The sequence below is a fragment of the Cyprinus carpio genome, chromosome B1 (assembly GCF_018340385.1).
Source record: "Cyprinus carpio isolate SPL01 chromosome B1, ASM1834038v1, whole genome shotgun sequence".
NCBI lineage: Eukaryota > Metazoa > Chordata > Actinopteri > Cypriniformes > Cyprinidae > Cyprinus > Cyprinus carpio.
In genome coordinates this window covers 2,842,930-2,863,082 of record NC_056597.1, presented here as the reverse complement: position 1 = coordinate 2,863,082, position 20,153 = coordinate 2,842,930, and the positions used below count along the sequence as shown (strand labels likewise).

The following is a 20,153-nucleotide window of genomic DNA, read 5'->3' as shown; positions in this document are numbered from 1 at the left end:
GCTTCTTTGTGAAGAAACTAATTGTTCAGCCCTCGTTAAACATCAGTTGAAAATGTCGATCCACGTCCAGTAAGACCAGTTTCTCACACACATTTCCTCGCACCCAAGCTCGCATTTATTTGTGCAGATTACGGGAAACATGATGTTTACATGTCGTCTCCGGGAGTGTTGGTTAAAACTGCTAAATAATTCAGCGTCTGGAATCCAAACTCCACGGATGCTGGTCAGCGCTGGCCTCTCGTCTGGTGGTATACACCTGGCAGCTCTGATTAATTGACAGCGGTAGTGAGTTGGGGCTAAGTGTGGCTAATGGTGTGCTGAATAATTTAAAACCTGTGCCTTTGAGCAGACGGATGCTGCAGCCGCACACCCCCACTATCTCACCACCGGTCAGTGCTAAACATGCACTTGAGAGAGAGCAGAAATGCGCTCTAATAGAGTTTTTGGAACGGTGGACTGTTGAACAGCAAATGCTGATGTCATGAACATGATACTGCGAACCTTCCAGTTTATAAATTCCTTTGGTTTTCTTGGACTGGCTATTTTCAAGTTAAGGAGACATTAGATGTTTAGAAATGGTGTGAGAACACTCTCGTTCTCGTGCCTTAGCTCCTAGGCAACTTCCAGCGGGACGATTGAAGCGGTCTGTCCTAGACAGCTCTTATCTGACGCTGGCGTGCCTCCTCAGTCTGTAGCGTCTCTGTGGATGTGTTCTGGAGAGGAGCTGGTGACTGGGTAGTATTACCCCCTCTGTCAGCACTGATAAACTCAACACTAGCCACTGTGAAAGGCCAGAGCTCTGTCATGGCTTTCAACTGATATGAACCATTTCCATTTTTACCTCTAGACAATGTAGAATGCAGCAGAGACCCGTGACATCATTATGAAAGCTTTTAAATACTGATGTGTTCTTTATCTTGTAACATTTTACCATTTGTGATTTAAAAAGGGTTACCATGGTTCCTTTGTGTTTAATATGCTTCTTCCCTGGTTTACAACAACAAACAAAACAATCAATGTTATTTTTATTCATTTCAATTACAATCTAAACAATGTAATGGAGGTACAGTATTAAAAATTAGGACACACCTACCCATTTTTTTATCAGTTTTTTTTTTCTTCATTATTGTGAATCATTTCAATGGTGTTCTAACACAAATGAACATATGACAAACAAATCAAAACTATTTATATTTTAGCCTAGAGAAACTTTGTTAACCAGCTTCACGAGGAGGAATCCTCAGATGTGCATCTAAAAGTCTTTAAGGCGTAAAAAAGGTTTCTGGCAGTGCTTTTTTTTTTTTGCATTTCTCCTGTAGTGTGCTCTCATTAGTTCACTATTACATTCTTGTTACTTTCAAGTATGTTGTTTGAGTGTATGTGTGTGTATTCTGGTTTGTATGGTTTATGAAGAGACAAATGTCTGTAATGGTTTATGAGGACACTTCCTGTTTCTCCATAAATGGCTTAGAAAACATACTAAACAGTGTTTTTTTTTTTTTTAAGCCAAAAATTGCCTGTTGTTTTGTGTGAGGGATAGCTTTAGGGTAATAATATAGAAAATACAGTTTGTACAGTATACAAACCATAACACCTATGGAAGGACCCCATAAACCACATGTAAATTCTAACTGTCCAGTTGGTAATTGGCAGGATGAGGAGCATGATGTAGTTCCAGAGACATCTGTAGGTGTTGCTTCACCTGCAAAAGAAGCTGAAATTTGAACCTGAATAGAAATAGAAATGTCCATGGCTAAGACTGTGGATGAAGAGAAACTTCTTGCTTATACAGTTCAGGACGAAAAAAGAGAACTAATTTCATAGCTTGTCTTTGCTCTTTTGAAAAGCATGGTAAAGCAACTATAAATAAACTTTATACTTTTGACTTGTTTTTGTTATTATTATATTGCACATACTGTGAAAACATGACAGTTCAAAACAAACACCAAAATAAATTATTTTCCAGATTTGTCCGGAAAACAACAAAATCATTCCTAGTACCAAAATATCTTTTTGGAAACTCTAGTCCATACAAGTCTATTTTAGTGTTTGGAGTCTTCTAATGCCAGACCAACTATAGGAACAGACCAAAGTTTAGGTCATAATTCAATGAAAATCCCCCTCCATCGCAGCTCATGAAGGTCTCAACAAAATTCTGAATGCGAGCTGTGGCCTAATGGTTAGAGATTTGGACTTGTAACCAGAAGGTTGCAGGTTTGAGTCTCAGAGCTGGCAAGAGTTCTAGGTGGGTGGGGAGTGAATGAACAGTGCTCTCTTCCACCCTCAATACCCATGGCAGAAGTGCCCTTGAGCAAGGCACTGAACCCCCAGTTGCTCCCCGGGCGCTGGATATATAGCTGCCCACTGCTCCGGGTGTGTGTTTTCACGGTGTGTTCACTTCTCACTGTGTGTGTGTGCACTTGGATGGGTTAAATGCAGAGCACCCAAATCTTATTATTTTTTACCACACAAATCAAATATCACTACTTTCACTTTTCAAGTTTTTATAAATTTAATAATTATAAATGACATTTTAGGGTTTGATAACTGTGATAATTATAAACTGCCCTTGTAAAAATGCATTAAGAACCGCCAAAATGTTTTTCATTTAATTCCCACAGAAAAGAAAAATATATGAAAAACAACATGAGTGAATGTGACTGAATATTTATATTTGTGACCCTGGACCACAAAACCAGTCATAAGTGTCAATTTATCGAAAGCTAAATAAATATGCTTTCAATTGATATATGGTTTGTTATGATAGGACAATATTTGGCCGAGATACAACTATTTGAATATCTGGAATCTGAGGGTGCAAAAAAAATCTAAATATTGAGAAAATCGCCTTTAAAGTTGTCCAAATGAAGTTCTTAGCCATGCATATTACTAATCAAAAATTAAGTTTTGATATATTTACAGTATGAAATTTACAAAATATCTTCATGGAACATGATCTTTACTTAATGTCCTAATGATTTATTGGCATAAAAGAAAAATCTATAATTTTGGCTATTGCTACAAATGTACCCCAGTGACTTGAGACTGGATTTGTGCTCCAGGGTCACATTTGTCTACTAAACTATTTTAAGCATAAATCGCCAGATTGTACTGTTTTTGATATCACGAGGAACATGCATTCAGTCAAGTGTTCCCAGACTGTTGCCTAAAACTGTAAACAGAGCACGACCCTCAGAATGAACTAAAATTTTGACGACATTTTCAGTCCTTCAATCTTTACCTAACCACAAAACAGCTTGTTTATTAGATAATCACAAATCTGTACAGGGACACACAGTAGCTTCTAGACCATAACACACCACCAAATTTAATCAATCACAAAGTTTAGAGCTCTGAGTGACAGGAGCAGGGAGGCCATTGATTGGTGGAAAGATAGATGCTGCCATTATGGAATATTCTGTGTCAGGGAAACAGGGCTCTAATTACACTAACACGGTAAATGGGCTTCTTGTGTTGTGTGAGCTGGGCGGCTTTTTATACTAAATCACATTATGTGCAGCATATTTAGCCAACATCATCAGTCTGATCATTATAGGATTGACGATGGAACAAGAGCTAATGGTTTTTTGACAGAGTGCTTGATTCTCTAGCTCTGTGTGTTTATCAGAACATCAGAGTCTGCTTTCTGCATTGCGTGATAAAAAGACATTTAAAAGAGGAACAGCTCAAAATATAATGCAAGCATGAAATTCTTTAATTCAATTCAACCCACCGAAAAAGGAATAATATTTTCTAATATAAAAATGTACAACAACAGCTTCAGTTCTGGCCATCCTCAAAATCCTTCCGTTATATTGATTAACTATTGCCTTCTTGGTTGTTCATTCTTTTACAGGAGTGTTGTTGTGGCTCCCAGGAGAATGGGTGGGGTTCCCTCACCAGGAATGAGTACAGTCTCTGCCGCTGCATCCGTCCCATCAGCCACTGCTGCATCCTCAGGTGGAACTCCAGTCAACAGTGTGTCAGTGGTGTCTGCAGGAGAAACTGTTGAGAGTGCAGAGTCTGCCCCAGGTGAGTGTCTTCATGAAAAAGCATGTCAGAAACTACACTTTCCCAAAGTACAGAGCTTCATATTTCCGTCTTAGTATATTAGATGATTAACGTGAATCAAAATTTAATCCTGTGTTGTCCTTTACATTACTGTATATTACACATAATTTGTGTTTATTATAAATGCTCTATAAATGAAATGAAAATATAATTTTTTTACAACTGTTCAAAGGTGTTTATTTTTAAGTAAGTCTCACCAAAGCTGCATTTATTTGATCAAAAATAGAGTAAAATGTTATTATAATTGAAAATATCTGTTATCTTCTAAAATATATTTTAAAATATAAATATTTTCAGCAGCTATTACTCTAGTTATCAGTGTCACATGCTCAATAAATATTTCTTATTGTTACGTTAAAAATATTTGTGCTGTTTAATAGTTTTGTAATTATTTTGTGATATACAAAGAAAGAATTGCATTTATTTGAAATAAAAATATTTTGCAACATTATAAATGTCTTTACTGTCACATTTGATCAGTTTAATGCATCCTTGCTGAATAAAGTTATACATAAAAAAAAAAAAGGCTAATTAATTAATAAAAAAAATATCAATACAAACTTACTATGTGTGTGTGTGTTTTCACTATATCTATAAATGCTTAATTAAATTTAAATAGATATAATAATATCAACAAAAATATCAAAAGTTTAGTTTCACTATATCTATAAATGCTTAATGACATTTCAGTAGATCTAATCATATCAACAACTATTTGTGAAGATTAAGGGTTGGATTTGAATTGTATCCAACATCACAATCATATCGGTCTAAAAATCATTGTGTGTATGAGATGTTCTTTTGTTTTGAAACCAACATGTGCGTGCACACATGATCCTTTGTGCGTGAAGGGATTGTTTTTAGTTCCCTTTAGCTTTTCTTGTCTTTGAAGTAGTGTACTCATGGGTCTATATCTCATGCTTGTAGTTTTAAGCTTGTCTGTATTTTTATGGTTCTCTTGTGTATGTGTGTGTGCGCGCACAAGGAGAGGGGCAGGTCCCAGCTGAATAGAGATAAGCTAATTTTCTCCGAGCTGTTTGAAGTGGCTACTTCATCAGCGAGCGGGAGACTCTCCGTAGACACACATGTTGGTGCTTAAAGAGCCGCTGTCCCCACAGCCAGGAACATTCCATACTGCTGCAAGAGTTATCCCTGCCCTGAGACCCCACGTGTGCGTGTGTAGAGATATTAGTGTATGCAGATTTATTGTAGTGTGATATTTTGTGAGAGAGAGCATGATTGTGCCAAGACCTTCACTAGCCCAAAATATGTCACTTTCAGGGGCAAGATGAAATTTATTGGCATATAATTATTTGTACACTAATCACAGCCGCACACAGGGCTAATGAATTTATGGGCTGTTTTATCAGGGGGAGTGTAAGAGCTGCTCTAATGCTTATTTTACACAAATTCTAACAAGAACAGAGCTATCATTCTGCTAAAGCTCCTTTCACATGGTGTCAGGGCTTCAACATAGATCTTCACTCTTCTCCCTTATATATAAAGTGTTGTAGATAGCAGCAGGAAAAGGTTAGTGTACTAGGTTGTTAGAAGGGCTAGGCAATACAAATATTGTCAAAGGAACATCATGAATATTGTGTTTCTTTTTAATGCACTTTATTTGGCCGTTAAGTGTCATTAGACACATTTAACGATCCTTTCTCGTCTAGTGAAAAATTAATAAATATTAAATTATTATTAATATTAATGAATCTTAAAAAAAACTTACTGACTTCAAATTCTTGGTCAGTGCCAAATACAGTCAAAGCTGTATTTATTGGACAAAAAATAAAGCTAAAATAAAAATGATGATACAGTAAAACAAATATTATAAATATTATCAATAATATTATTATTATCAATCTTGAATACAGTTGCGCTGCTTAATATTTTTGTGGAAACCTTGATACAATTTTTTCTACTAATTTTCTGATTAATGGAAATTTTTAGAAGAACTGCATTCATTTGAAATAGAAATCTACTTGACTTCAAATTCTTGAACAGCAATTGATTTTTTTTTATATTGTTAATAAAAGTATTAATTATTAATTTATTATTAATATTAATGAATCTTAAAAAAAACTTACTGACTTCAAATTCTTGAACAGCAATTGATTTTTTTTTATATTGTTAAATGGTGCTTATAAATTACAGTGATTAAATAAAATTCTTAATAGGTGCATTTAAGAAAAAGGTGCATTATTTTGAACTAGATTTTTGCTGTTTCCTTGCATTAAATATTGTAAATCAGATGAATGATATCAATGCAGATTATTTATGCCCCCCCCCCCCCAAAAAAAAGCCCAAAAAGCTATATAATGGAATACAGATTTTTTTTTTTTCACCAAATTCACATAATTCTTTTGTTTCTGGTTTCTGTTACAAGTATAAGCATTATAATAACATGTGCTTGTTTTAGCTTAATGCATCCCTGTTTTGTTTGGCGTTTGTGTATTTGGGTAATGAGTTGTTTACTGGTTGTATTCTCTGCAGGAGGAACCTCCACCAGCTCCAACCTGCCATCTGTCCCTGCTTTATCCTCAATGACCCAGAGCTCCGCCCCCAACATGAGGTCTCCACTTTAAACTGAAATCTCATGCTTTATTTTAAACAACCTTTGGATTTATATTTCAGAAATGCATTTTTTTAAATGCATGATTTTATTAAATAATCTGTTGTTTGAAAGTCATGTCACACTCTATTAAATATTTAAAGGTGTGTTTATGTGTGTGTTTTCAGTATCTCAGAGAGGTTGGAACATGCTCTGGAGAAGGCAGCTCCTTTACTCCGAGAGATTTTTGTGGATTTCGCACCATTCCTCTCTCGCACATTGCTGGGCAGTCATGGACAGGAGCTACTCATCGAGGGCACCAGTGAGCTACTGTTCTGCTCTTATTACTGACATTTGTGGAGTATGCCACACAAATGCATCTTATCTTTGTTACAGTTTGAAGTGGGGTTCAGTTCACATCATTACATACAAACAGAAACATCTCATCACACCCAGTATGTTACGAATGCACTCACACCTCCTCTCTCACCTCAGTAAATGTGGCTGAAAGTATCTTTTAACTCAATGATTATAATAGCAGTGTTCTTTTATAGAGCAGAGGGTCAGAGGTCAGCACACTCGTACGAGTGTTTGGCCTGTCCACTGCCACCCAGAGAAATGAAACACTGATTGATAGCTGCAGTGTGACTTTAGAGAGCCACTTAAAGCAAAAACGCTTCCCTCCTTCCTTCCTTCCTCTTCCTCCAGCTTCCTGTTTTTCTCACCTTTAGCTTTTATGTTAAATCTCCCGTGCACATTCTGCATGTGTAGTTCCCTAGCAGCTTCTTTAAAGCTGAATTTCCGATCAATAGAACATATGCTCGCCATATTTAGTCTTGTGTACTACAAGGCCCAAACATGTATTAGTTTACAGTAGCATCGTGTAGGTTCATTAAGGTCATCAATGCCCTTTGGCCCCAAAACATTGTCAACAAAACAGACAAAAAAAAAGAAAACAATAAAAATGAAAATAAATATAATTCCAACAAAAATATTTAATTTTGCATTAGAAATCTCGTAGAACTGAATTAAAAAGGTTTAGTATAGACTTCAACACAGATAACCCAATGTTTATCACTAAATAATGGAGGATAGCGTTTGTATTTGCCAAATTATTTACAATATATATGAAATTGAGATGGGTCTTTACAAAAGTAAAATCATTAGTATAAATATTTTTACAGTGTTGTTACAAGAGCTTTCTGGATTCTGTTCAGTTAGTTGCAACATTTAGCGATCAGCTATGTAAGGTTTGTTTTGTTACATTCAAAATCTTACTCATCGGTAATGATTAAAAGTTTTCATCTGCTAAATCTGAAATGAAATGTCCTTTTTCTTTGTAGGTCTTGTGTGTATGAAGTCTAGCAGTTCTGTGGTTGAACTGGTCATGCTGCTGTGTTCTCAGGTATGTCATTCCTCCATCTCTCCTCAACTTATTATTTTTTCCCCCCTTTATCTCTTTACTGTTAATAAATCCATTGTAACAAGTGTTATCTTCACACTGCCAGCCTGATTCCTGTCGTACTAAACTAGGAGTATAGACAGAAGTCCAGAAAAATAGCCAGGGAGCCCTTCTTAATGCTGTTGGTGTAAGTTCAAAGGTCAGGGGTCTTGACCCAATGTAACGGCCTTGGTCACAGAGGATAATGCAACATTGATAGCGTTTCGTGATCGATCGGCCTCCCCATCAGCTTTTGCAGAGAGTATAAAGGCAGGTAGGATGAAGGATTGATAGCAGAGCTCTGTGTTCTTGAGCATGTTTGTCTATGTGTACTTAGTTCGCCATAGTTTGGGGAAGAAATTGTCCCCAAAAGTGATCTAAATCTGACCAGATTCATAAATAATGTGAATACTATTTGTATTGATTTATTTGTTTGTTTATTTTATTTATTTGGAAAAAAGTAGAACAAATACTGTTTTTTTCTGTCTGTCTGTCTGTCTGTCTGTCTGTCTGTCTGTCTATCTATCTATCTATCTATCTATCTATCTATATCTATAATATTGTGATTATGATATTAAGCTTTAAAACTGGTACATTTTTAGAATGTAGCTCTAGAGAGGGGTTTTTAAATGGGTCAGGATGATTTTCTGGGGTTGGAGGTTTGTGCAAAGGTTAGCCTATAGTCATTATAATAAACCTTATATAAAACCATTGGCATATGCACTCATTACTCCCTGACACTCCAACTTTGCAGTGTTTATTAAGAGGAAATGAGTGGAATGATGGTAGAATAGTGTGTGTAGTGAGAGAGTGAGCATGTGTGCATATGCAGCCTTTTGAGTGTGTGTGATGGGGGCTAATGGAGGTAGCCATAGATTGCCCTTAGAGGAGGAGAGTCACTGAAGTGCGTGATATTCTGTCACTTCACACACACACACACACACACACACACACACACACACACACACACACACACACACACACACACACACTCACATTAAGTCGGGGGCTACTACAGTTTTAAGTGATAATCATTTTGCTTGTGCAAATGTTTATTCAATTATTTAGTATTAGCAATCCATGGAAAAGGTGAGAATGAATCGTGGTTTACATGCAAATAAGTATACACATAACCAAGCACCCTTCCTTTAGCACTTTTATTTTCAGAAATAAAGTCCTTCTCATTCTCCTATAACCCTCTCTGAAGGTAATCCAGAGAGATCAGGCATCAGACGGGGCGTCATATATTTGTAGAAGTCAGGCGTGAGGTGGGGGTCCCTCTGTGAACCCAAGCATCTAGAAAAGAGGGAATAAATGACACGCACTAATGCACCTATTTGTCATATGTGTCACGCTGTTGTGTAATGCTAATCTAATCAAAGGGGAGAATTTGGGTTCTGCCTGCCTCCACTGAAAAAAAGCCTCCGGCCCAAACCCCGTTCCAGTGGCGGCACATTGCAGGCCCGGCGCTGCAACAAAAAGGCTGCGTTGCTGCTGATTACTTCAATAAATCATCTCGACTAAATTCTCTCAAAGCTGATGCAAATGTAGTTTTATTGTGGGGGGAGAAACCGTGGAAAAGGCGGTGAAGCTCAAATGAGGTCTTGAGCCCTGTTTACCCCCAGTTAAATTACAGTCGGTTGTAGGGGGATAATTTTGTTTTATGAATGTGGAAGATTGTTTTTCTTTCTCTTATTTGGAAAACAGAGACAAGTCTGGAAGAAGTTTAGGGTCTCCCATTGATCCTGTGGTTAATCAGGACATCACCGCGCAGGAAGTGCTGTTGTCGTAGACAGGAAGTGAAGTGGTGTATTTGCTGACAGAATAGGCGATGAGAGGGAGGATGTTGATGGATTTAGTTTCTTTTGCTTACATTTCCTTCTCATCCCAAAATAGAATCCAGGCGGATATGGTACCGTCTGCACAGATTTTCTAATTAATATCTATGGTACAAGATGGAGTAGGTTTGGGGCTAGAGGTCAAAGGTTAGGGTCACAGACTAGTTTTTAATCACTCAGGATCAGGAGGGTTGCTCTGCTGTTAGACAGCGATTCTAAACTGCAATTTTATTGCATTTCTCATAAATTATACTCTAATATATTTTGCATAATGATTATGGATGTTATTGTTAATGTTAGTGAGTGGTTTATTGCTTTTCACTTATATGTGTTTTATTGATAGTTGTATAGAGCAATGTGAGACACATGCAAGTTTTCTGTATTCTGTCTTTTTTGTATTCCATCTTCTAACTTTGTTCTTTTATAAATATGGATTTGAACGTATCTATATATCTAATATATTATACTCTAATATATTTGGAATAATGATTATGGAGGTTATTGTTAATGTTAGTGATTAATGTGTGCAATTAATTAGCTTGACAGCATTTGTGTGTCAGTACTTTTGCCTTGTAAAAAGCTGGAGAAATTTATTTTTTGATTTTGATGATTTCCAAACTCTTTAGTGTTATTTAAATGTGTTATTTAAGTTTAGTGTTATTTAAATTTTACAATTTTGCCACAATTGATGTGGATTAAGCTCAACTAGCATTAAACCCAGACCATTCCTTCAATACTTTCAACCAAAACAGAGAGAGCAGAACAGAGGACTAAAAAAATAATAAATGTGGGTGAGAGGAGAGAGAAAGGATAAGCATAAAACAACAGCTATCAATGCATCCGCTTCGTTTAGGAAATTGCCAGTGAGAGGGCTTCAGATTATGTCCTGCATATTACATGAAGATCATCTTTGAGTGTCCTCATCTTGCCATTCAAGGCATCCACGTAAAAGCCTTGTGTTTCACTCCACCTAATTCTCTTTGACAACCAACACACACACACACACACACACACACACACACACACACACACTGCTTTACTGAACAAGATATAGCACCTGCTGTTGTGCTGGAGAATATCACTTAAAAAGGTTTCAGCTTTTTAATAAGTAATGCCAACTGCATTGAGACACTCTGGAGTGGAAGCTGCTGCTCGGTTCATACACAGTAGTTGTTGTGGATTTGACTGTAGATAAGCATGAAAATACATGCAAAAAGAGTCTTTTGTTAAATGCTACTTTATATAAGCATCAGAAAAGCAATTGCAAACCGCTCCCCGAACAGAGTTGGTTTGGAAATCATCTCATTCGTCTGCTTGACAGTGGCCCTCCTGATAGCTCTGGGTCTGTCAGATATATATGGGTTTCGGGCAGCCGTGTTTCCCTATATCACCCATTACCGCTCAGACCTTGTGTCAGGTCATCTATTCTTTAAGACATTTATCTTCTGAATGCCTCGCATGATGGAAAGGCTGAGGTACAAGAGCAAGAAACAGTATCTTCAGGCACGTTTGCGAAAGGCCTGCATTGGTATTGTCTGTTTTCTCATTTTAACAATGTTACTTTTTTTCCATTCATGTATTTAGTTCATAAGCTACCTAAAAGCTGCCTATATTTTTTTTTCTCTCCTTTCTTTGATCACAATGGTTTCACATGTGCTGTCCTGATATTGTTGATGATACTGACCAGGGAGTCTTTAATGTAGAGTTAACCTGTTAAACAGATGGGCACCTTACATACTGGAGACACTGACTTCCCCCTGAGCACTTGGCATTTCTTAACCTCTGACCTTTAGGAAGAGGATGGAGAGTGGCCAGTGGCTCAAGAGTTTAACCCCCTACAGTCACTGTGACTTTGGGATCAATACTCGCAGGGAGAGCAAAAGAAAGAGAAATCGATCGGTCGACTGGCCAGTGAAAACCCTCAGCGGTGTCTGTTCTCTCGATCTCTTCATCATTTCTCAGCTGCACACTCTCTGTGTCAAAAAAGACACCAGTTAATGAGACCTCGTTCGTGAAACAAATTCAGGTTTCTGTGTAAAATGTCTTTAAATTAGTTCTTGATAGTTCTTGTGTCATTAAACTGATATGCTTCTTAATCCTGTGATGACCGAGGTTTAACTAAGGGTGAATTATTGGCAACTGTAAGGATTCTCTACTTTACAGATCTCATGATCTGTTTTAAAAATATACATTTTAAAAGTGAATGAATTGTAAGAAGGCCATTTTCAAGAGTAATTATAGTATGATAACAGACGCTTTAGTGTCTGGATCAGTTATTGGCCGATCTTAGTGTTAAAATATCAGAGACTGGTATTCAAATGTCCTTATTTATACACCACTAGAAGATATTTGTTCTGCTCCTTTTCATGAATGAGGCCCAAGATTCCCATATTTACTGGTAAAATATGAGAGAAAACCATCACATGCGATGATCTCATTATGCCAGTTTGTTTTGAGAAGACTAAAGGCTGATTTATACTTCTGTGTCAGACCTACGCCGTAGCCTGACGTGCACTTCTCAAAAAATCTAACAGCGCGTCAATTCTACACGGACTTCAAGCGCTGTGATTGGTCTGCTAGAACCCCTTCCTCCGCATGTACTTGAGTTTGGTGTGTGTTTATAATGTGCACTAATATATATATGTAATATATTTTAATGTTACAGCTTCTTATATAAAATAAAACACAGCAAAGAACAAGTGTCTTATCATTTATTATACTACATAGCATCATACATCAGTAGTTGTCCACGACAAACAATGTTGATCTGCCGTGGTACAAGTCCTTGTGGAGATTGAAAGAATGCCATATCTTCTCCTGTTCCATTGTTGTCTCCTTTTTGTAGTTTTAAATAATTATTTAATGATTTGATATTTGTTTGCTGCCTTCCCAGCTATAATACTTCTCCGACGAGCCACTTCTTCTTCTTCGGCTTTTGCCATGATACTGTGGGTTATACCAGCAACCCACGCGGACAACGACGCAGAAGTATAAATGAAAACTGACACATAGCCTACGGCGTAAAGGCTATGGTGTAGGTCGGACGCTTAAGTATAAATCAGCCTTAACCCTGCAAATGGATATAAACAACCAATAAAAATGTGAATATTTAAATCATGTGAATACTCTATGATTTACTCTAAGATTTATATATACTCTGTTCTACATATTTGGTTAGCAACTAGTTTTCCCTTACTTTACTAAGTGTAATTTGACCTACTGTGAAAGATCTTCAACAATTCCCATTCTTCTTCATGCATTTTTAACACAATATAAATTGATCTTTATAGCTCTGTCGATTTATTTTAATGACAGCATTTCAGCTGAGTATGAGGTATGTAGCCATATGTGTTTTGGTGCATAGTGTTTGAATGGCCATTATCAATCATGTTATAACTCGCTTTGGACTACAAGACACAGGCCTTTTCTTAAAACGAAAGTAACACAACTAATATTCCATGTATGATTGTACTGTTGCTTAGTTTTATCTTACTTACCTAAGAGTATTTGACCTGCACTCGAAAAAATATTTAATGCAAACTCTAAATTAAAGAGCTATTTGGGGACATTGGCAGTGCAGACCGTTTTGCCTCATGTAGTCTTCCCATTTTTAACTTCGTAAGTTCCATAAATGTCGCAGAAGTGAAGAGGAATGTGGTTGAACCTGAGGTTGAATCTTTCTCCCTCCCCATCTCACAGTCGGACCTAGACCCCGCTGAGAGGCATAACACATACGCAAGGTTCAAGCGCAGGCTCAGGCCACGTGTTGTCTTTCCCCCTCTCCATATTTTTCCCTCCTCCACCCCAGACAACGACCCACGAGGGTTTCCGTGCCGGTGGATAACATTGCTCTCAGCATTCTTTGAACGCAGGGCTCCGCGGAGGCCCAGAGAAAACACACTAACACCAACTGGCACTTAATTCTGCCGGCGCCCTGCCGATGCGAGCTATGCGTCCGGAGAGGGGGCTCTTCCTGACAGGAAGCGAGAGGGAATGGCATGGGGAAAGCTTACGACTTGAGTGACTTTTAATTCACTCTCTGACTGCAATATTGTTGGCTGGGAAAGAGGCATATTGAGGCAAATTGTTTTTTTTTTTTTTTTTTTTTAATGGTGCCGATGGATTAACAGTCCAAAAGTGTTAACTTTTTTCTTTAAATGCTGAAGTCCCTGATAGTATGTCGATGGAAGTCTGGTATACCCCATTCAGAAATCTCTTTCCTAACGTGCTTTCTTTGTGTCACTATTTACATACGTGGATATGTGTATTTACAAATCAATTTCATATTATCACTGTGTGCATTCTCACCATGTGTCGAACATATAATAATCATTATTTCTTTAGCCCAGAAAGGAAAACAACAAGATTTATGTACGCTATTATCATTCCTGTCAAGTTAGATTATTTCAGTCATCACCCACCTCCTAAACCTTCGATAGAGAGAGAGAGAAAAAACTTTTTTTTTTGTGCTTTAAATAAATGAGCAGTTTTTGGACACCTCTAAGCCCAACTCATCGTAAGGAGCTTCTAATCACATCAGTGTATTTAACCGCAATCCTCTGTGGTCGTTAAATGTAGTCAGAGTAAATATTTGCTCCCCTTGTAAAGTCCGCTTGTGTGGAGTGTCCTCACAGAAACACAAGCCACTGGCCGAACGGGATTGTGTGTTTGCTTTAGAAGAGATAACATCTGAGAACACGCACAGGACTTGTAGAGTGTTCGGCTTGTCACATCAGTAAATTAAACTGTCTGGACCTGCTGTCAGATACCATTTTGATATTACGATGAGTTGATTGAAGTCGACCTGAAGTTTTAACACCTCAACATTAAACCATCTTGAAAGGCAATATTAAAATAATTTTTAAAAATCATGAATATTAAAATAATTAAAAAATAACCTCTTTGAAGGGCAGTGTTTTAATGAAAAACAATAAAAAATAATTAAGAAAATATAATTAAAATTGATTAAAATCAATCATTAAAATTTAACCACCTTGAAAAGCAATGCTAAAATAAATTAAATATAATAAATATAAAATAAATATAATTAAAAATAATCAGGAGTATTAAAATTAATTGCACAGTTTTCTAGGAAAAAATGGCAAAAGACAAAGAAGGATTTTGCTATTCTTTCTATTTTAAAATAAGTTAGCTGTCATGTGCAGATTAGTGTTGTAGTAATGTAAGGTGTGGATAATTTTGGAGCATAACAAGAAAAAACCCTGTTCCTAATGTATACAAGCCAGAATGTTACAAGATTACAAGAAAATTAAAAGCTAAGACAGAGCTATATACAGATACTATACAAAGCCTTATATAAATATCTTAAAATACACACCAAACCTGAAGTTTATTCAGTGTTGTGTTGTTTTTTTTTTTTTTTTTTTTTTTTTTAAATCACAGCATGCCGAGCGTTGCAATAATACATATTTTATGGAAACATATTTTATCGTTTTTTTTTTGTTTTGTTTTTGTGGAAATACTTCACTGAAGGTTTTTCCTGTAAGTAATACTAGGGTGACATTTTAAATCTAGAATCTCTTTCTGTCGATCAAAGCCCTACAGTAGCCACTTTTCCACCATATATCGCCTTGTGCTCTGCGGACAAGCCGTAACGTAAACTTCTCCTGCTCGTTATGATCTGAAACAGCGCTCTTCCATGTGACGGATAATTTTTTTGTTTCATCTGAGCTTCAATCCCCCTGCCTGCAGAAAACAAACAAATACTTGTGATTATAACTGATGGGTTGGAAACTAGAGAGCGACTTGTTTATTTTCAATGAACGAAGCCAAACGCTGTGCACATTTCCTTGGCCTTGCCAGTGTGGATGAAGCAAAATGTGGCATTGTAGGTCTGGGTTGTTTCAGTTGTGTTTTAGTTTGAGGGTAATTGCGTTCTCTTAATCAGCAGTGATTAGGAATGCAGTGCCACAGTAATTATCATAGCAAAACTAAACAAAAGTATGGCTCATTGGATGACGACTTTAAGGAATGCAAAACATGATGTTTTTGTGTCTCAGAAGAAAAGTATATATATATATATATATATATATATATATATATATATATATATATTTTAAATCAGTAAATTAAAGCATTCATTTAAACCATAGTGGTGGGGAGGTGAGAGCGTTAAGCAATATGTTTTTTATATGGGCACACAACTTTGATTTTGTTTACGAATGTGCTCAGAATGTTAATCATACACACATGATGCAGACAAAACCAAGTCCTTTTTAAGAGCATCATCAGGTCTTTCTTTGTCTCCCTCTGCATTTCCTTGGTCCTGTTACAAGCTTCTGTTTCCATCACATAGACTCACATATAGCATTGAGCTTTTCATCACTCAGGAGCAATTACAGTATGACATAACATAATTGCTAATTGTGCAGCATTATCTCCTTGAATTTAATGTTTTTAACATTAAAATATTTTGGCCATTCATTCATGTTGAGGAAGACATTAATTTGTACGTATTTTATGTGCATAATTTGTTAGAATTGACTGTTTTGATTCTCCCCATAATTTATCTTCTTCTTCTTCTTTTTTTTAACTATGATTAGTGTTTTATAATCTCTAAAAATTATTATAATAATAATAATTTTCTTAATCAGTAAAATTGAAAAGGTTTTTTCCTCCTTGATTAAGAACCAAGTGAGAATTGGCAATGAATGAATGAATGTAATCTTCCAAAAGAACAAGAAAAAATACAATTATATTAAAGATGCTTTTTCTGGAAGCTATTCCTTCTGTTTCATACAGAAATAAATTATCTTGTTTCAAGGATGTGTAGATCCTTTTTACCGGAAAGCAAGATGATGTTATTCATTAAAATCAGGAATTTTTTGCAGCGTGTTACACATTTTGAGTTGCATGTCCAGGATCAGTGTACACAAGATTGACCCTCAATCAGGTATATAGTACCTCATATTCAATAAAAGTAAAACTGACAGATTCAACCATGAGGAATTGTTCCCTATATGCTGGTCTTTGTTGGTTTATTGAGACTTGAAGGAAACGGCTCAATTATAAATGTCCTTGATGAAGAGTGTAAGACTGGTTTGGTTATCAGTGTGAGTTTATCTTTACGATACAAACTTTCCCAGGTGCTGTCCGTGTGGCTGATAAAAGTCATGTCCTATCTTAGGAAACAATCCCGGTCTTGATGGCATGAATGGATCAGCGTGAGTGGTTGCTGTAACGACAGGACTGGGGCAGAGGTGGCTGGGTTGTAGAAGCACCTCTCTTAGGTCAGGGTCAGAGTTGAAAGGTCACAAATGGCTGCCTGTATCCTCTCATCAGGTCAGAATGGAAACAGTATTGGATACCATAAAACCGTATCAGGGTCCTATCAGAATGACTGGTTGAAATCCAATAACCGTCAGCCTTGTCCTCAACACACAGCACTGATCATTAAGGCTTTTTGATTGGGGTCATTGCTTCCTTTAATTAAAGAATAATGCCTTTCCCTCACCCATCGAACATTGATTTATCTTTGTAGTGAAAACGTATTTGTGTGTTTGGTTGATGACAGCTTTGGATATGTTTACTCCTAACAAAGGATCCTAGTATATGTGCAGTTTTTCTCAACAGCGTTGTCTACTGAACTTTAGCTGGTTAAATGTTTAAAAAAACTTCCTCTGTCCTGTCCCGATTTCATTAAACCTCACCCTTCACCTTTCTTATCCCACAATATTCCATGAACCCTGTGTACAATGTACCGAGACTTGCTAGTGCCAATACATCCACAACATTCAGCTGTGAGCATGTAGGAAATACTGCTGCTGCACATATAACACATATGAATAACCCCTATAGCATACATGAATCACCTTGTAGCAGAGCTATACAGGTGGAGCTGGGGATGGTGGAGGGTTTCTGAAGTGTGCTGCAGACTGCTACAGCAAACAAAAGCCAGGTATTTGGATATTGAGTGGTGAGCTCATTGGCTACTGATACAGGAGAAAACCAATTAGCTTTGCCCTGTGATAATGATGTCATTAGGTCAGATTGAGTTAGACCTATCGAACTGCGCCATCTAAAGGTTTCATGCCAGAACTCTGTATTTAACGCAGGGGCGGAGGGTTGGCCACCCCACTCACAACTGCTGCTTCTGTCTCTTTTTTCTTGACAAGAATTGTTTATTTAGATGCAGAATGTCTTTATGACCACATCAAACAAGATAATTTTCAGATACACACCTCAGCTTCACCTCAGCATCAGGCGCTAATCAAACAAGGATGGAAACGGTACAGGTGACAAGGCAGCTTCAGTAGAAAAACAGTAAACTGCAGTCAGATAAGATGTTGTCAGGCCATAATTAAGTAAAAAAAAAAAAGTCCTGTCTTGTCAGAAGCTATACTGTGCTCGTAGCGCATGCTCTTCAGTCGCATGCAAAAATGCACTTGCGTGCGCTGTAGGCTTTATAATTTTATATTGAAGCTAATGAAACTATGAGCATGCATGTCAGACATGCATTACGTTCAGCAGTGGCAGCTCTTAACCTGTTAACCAGACCCCCCATTATGGCCCTACCTAACTTTTGAAAATTGCAACAGTTCCTTACTTCAGTGTGTTACACACATAATTTTGGTGTCTTTGGAAAGAAGACCCTTTGGGCTTTAATTTTTTATCAACCCGAGTTGATAATGCTCAAAAATATTAAAAGTTATACACACTGAAGTGCCTTGAAAAAATTGTACCACAGTGATTTTTTTTTATTTTTTATTTGACATAAAAAATACATGAAATCAGTCCTGGAGCATCTAGAAAAGTAATGGGTTGAAAGTCACATGTCTCATGAGTTTCTATTTCAAATCTGAAGAAGATATCATGAAAAATGAGATTCCTGAAACCATTTTTCTGATACTATGTCTAGTCACCTCCCCCCCAAATATAGAAAATATTTACCAACTGTATTGAAGGGTTCTACAAACTATTTTAGTCATTAAACATACCACTGCATAATTTTCAATTATAAAACAATAGACATAATCTTAGACATCATATAAGTGATTTTTTTGAGCACTAGAAAAATACAATAAGAAAAATTTGAGTAAGAAAAATAAATAAGAAAAATAAAAAAGATTTAACTAGGTATGCCAATTACAGTACATCCTGAGATTGCTAGAAATGCAGCATTTACAATGATTTCTGCTCATATAGTCAGTTATCACATGCTGATGTGCTGATGGCCAGTTATAGAGATGGTAATCATACAAATGCGCCATAAAGTCAATAATCACACTCTATTCATATAGACGGCGTTCACATTGATCACTGTGATTACACAGTAATAGCGTGCTCATTTGCGCTCAAACAGATGGTAATCATGCCGATACAGGCACATTCCCCATAAAACACACTCACACATATATAAAAGATGTTGAAAAATAAAAATAAAAATAAAGAAAAAGCCTAAGGCCGGTGACACACTGGATGCGTGGCGTAAGCGTCTCAGCTGCGTGGCGTGTCCGTTTTTATTTCGGCTCCCATGTTAACAGGTTAGAGCTTGCAGACTGCCTGCGTGAGACACATAACGGACACAAACAATACTGTCCCTGAAGAACTGAAATGTAAACAAAGGAATTATCATCCATATTACAACATTATTGCTTCGTTGGACTAAACATGCTCTATGAGATGTGGATGTGTTTATGACTCGTTATTACAATGAATCTGGTATGTACTGGATTTTGTTTCTTCATGTTTTGATGTGTACTCCTTACACAAATTTAGCAAATACATTCTTTATAAGCTTTCCATTGAAAAACAGGGATCTGTCGCCAATGCTTGAGGCTTAGATCTTTATAGTGATACAGTATATAGTTTGTCAAGATTAATTTTGTCCCGTTTCATTTAATCTATTCGTAAACATTGACACGTGCAAACAAAGAGAGTTCATTATGCCCGCGTCTAGGTGCGGGTTAACAGGTTAAAGTAATAGCAGCCAAATAACCTAATAACCCAGCTGATGTGATGTTTCATAAAGGGATACCCCATCCCAAAATGAAAATTTTGCCATTATTCACTTACCCCTATGTCGTTCCAAACCCGTAAAAGCTTTGTTCGTCTTCGGAACACAATTTAAGATATTTTGGATGAAAACCGGGAGGCTTGAGACTGTCCCATAGACTGCCAAATAAGTAACACCGTCAAGGTCCAGGAAAGTATGAGAAGCATCAACAGAATAGTCCATCTGCCATCAGTGATTCAACCGTAACGTTATGAAGCGACGAATACTTTTTGTACA

At 36.9% G+C, this 20,153-nt stretch overlaps 1 protein-coding gene across 1 annotated transcript in view; it reads left to right on the top strand.

Annotated features, from left to right (window-relative positions):
• The window catches only part of LOC109092473 (lipopolysaccharide-responsive and beige-like anchor protein), a 251,762-nt gene that overhangs the window by 98,839 nt on the left and 132,770 nt on the right, over positions 1 to 20,153 (top strand). Inside the window, exons 30-33 of the mRNA XM_042716239.1 lie at positions 3,857 to 4,032; positions 6,565 to 6,643; positions 6,811 to 6,944; positions 7,966 to 8,027. Coding sequence (XP_042572173.1) covers positions 3,857 to 4,032; positions 6,565 to 6,643; positions 6,811 to 6,944; positions 7,966 to 8,027 — 451 coding nt within the window. The remainder of the gene's footprint in view (positions 1 to 3,856; positions 4,033 to 6,564; positions 6,644 to 6,810; positions 6,945 to 7,965; positions 8,028 to 20,153) is intronic.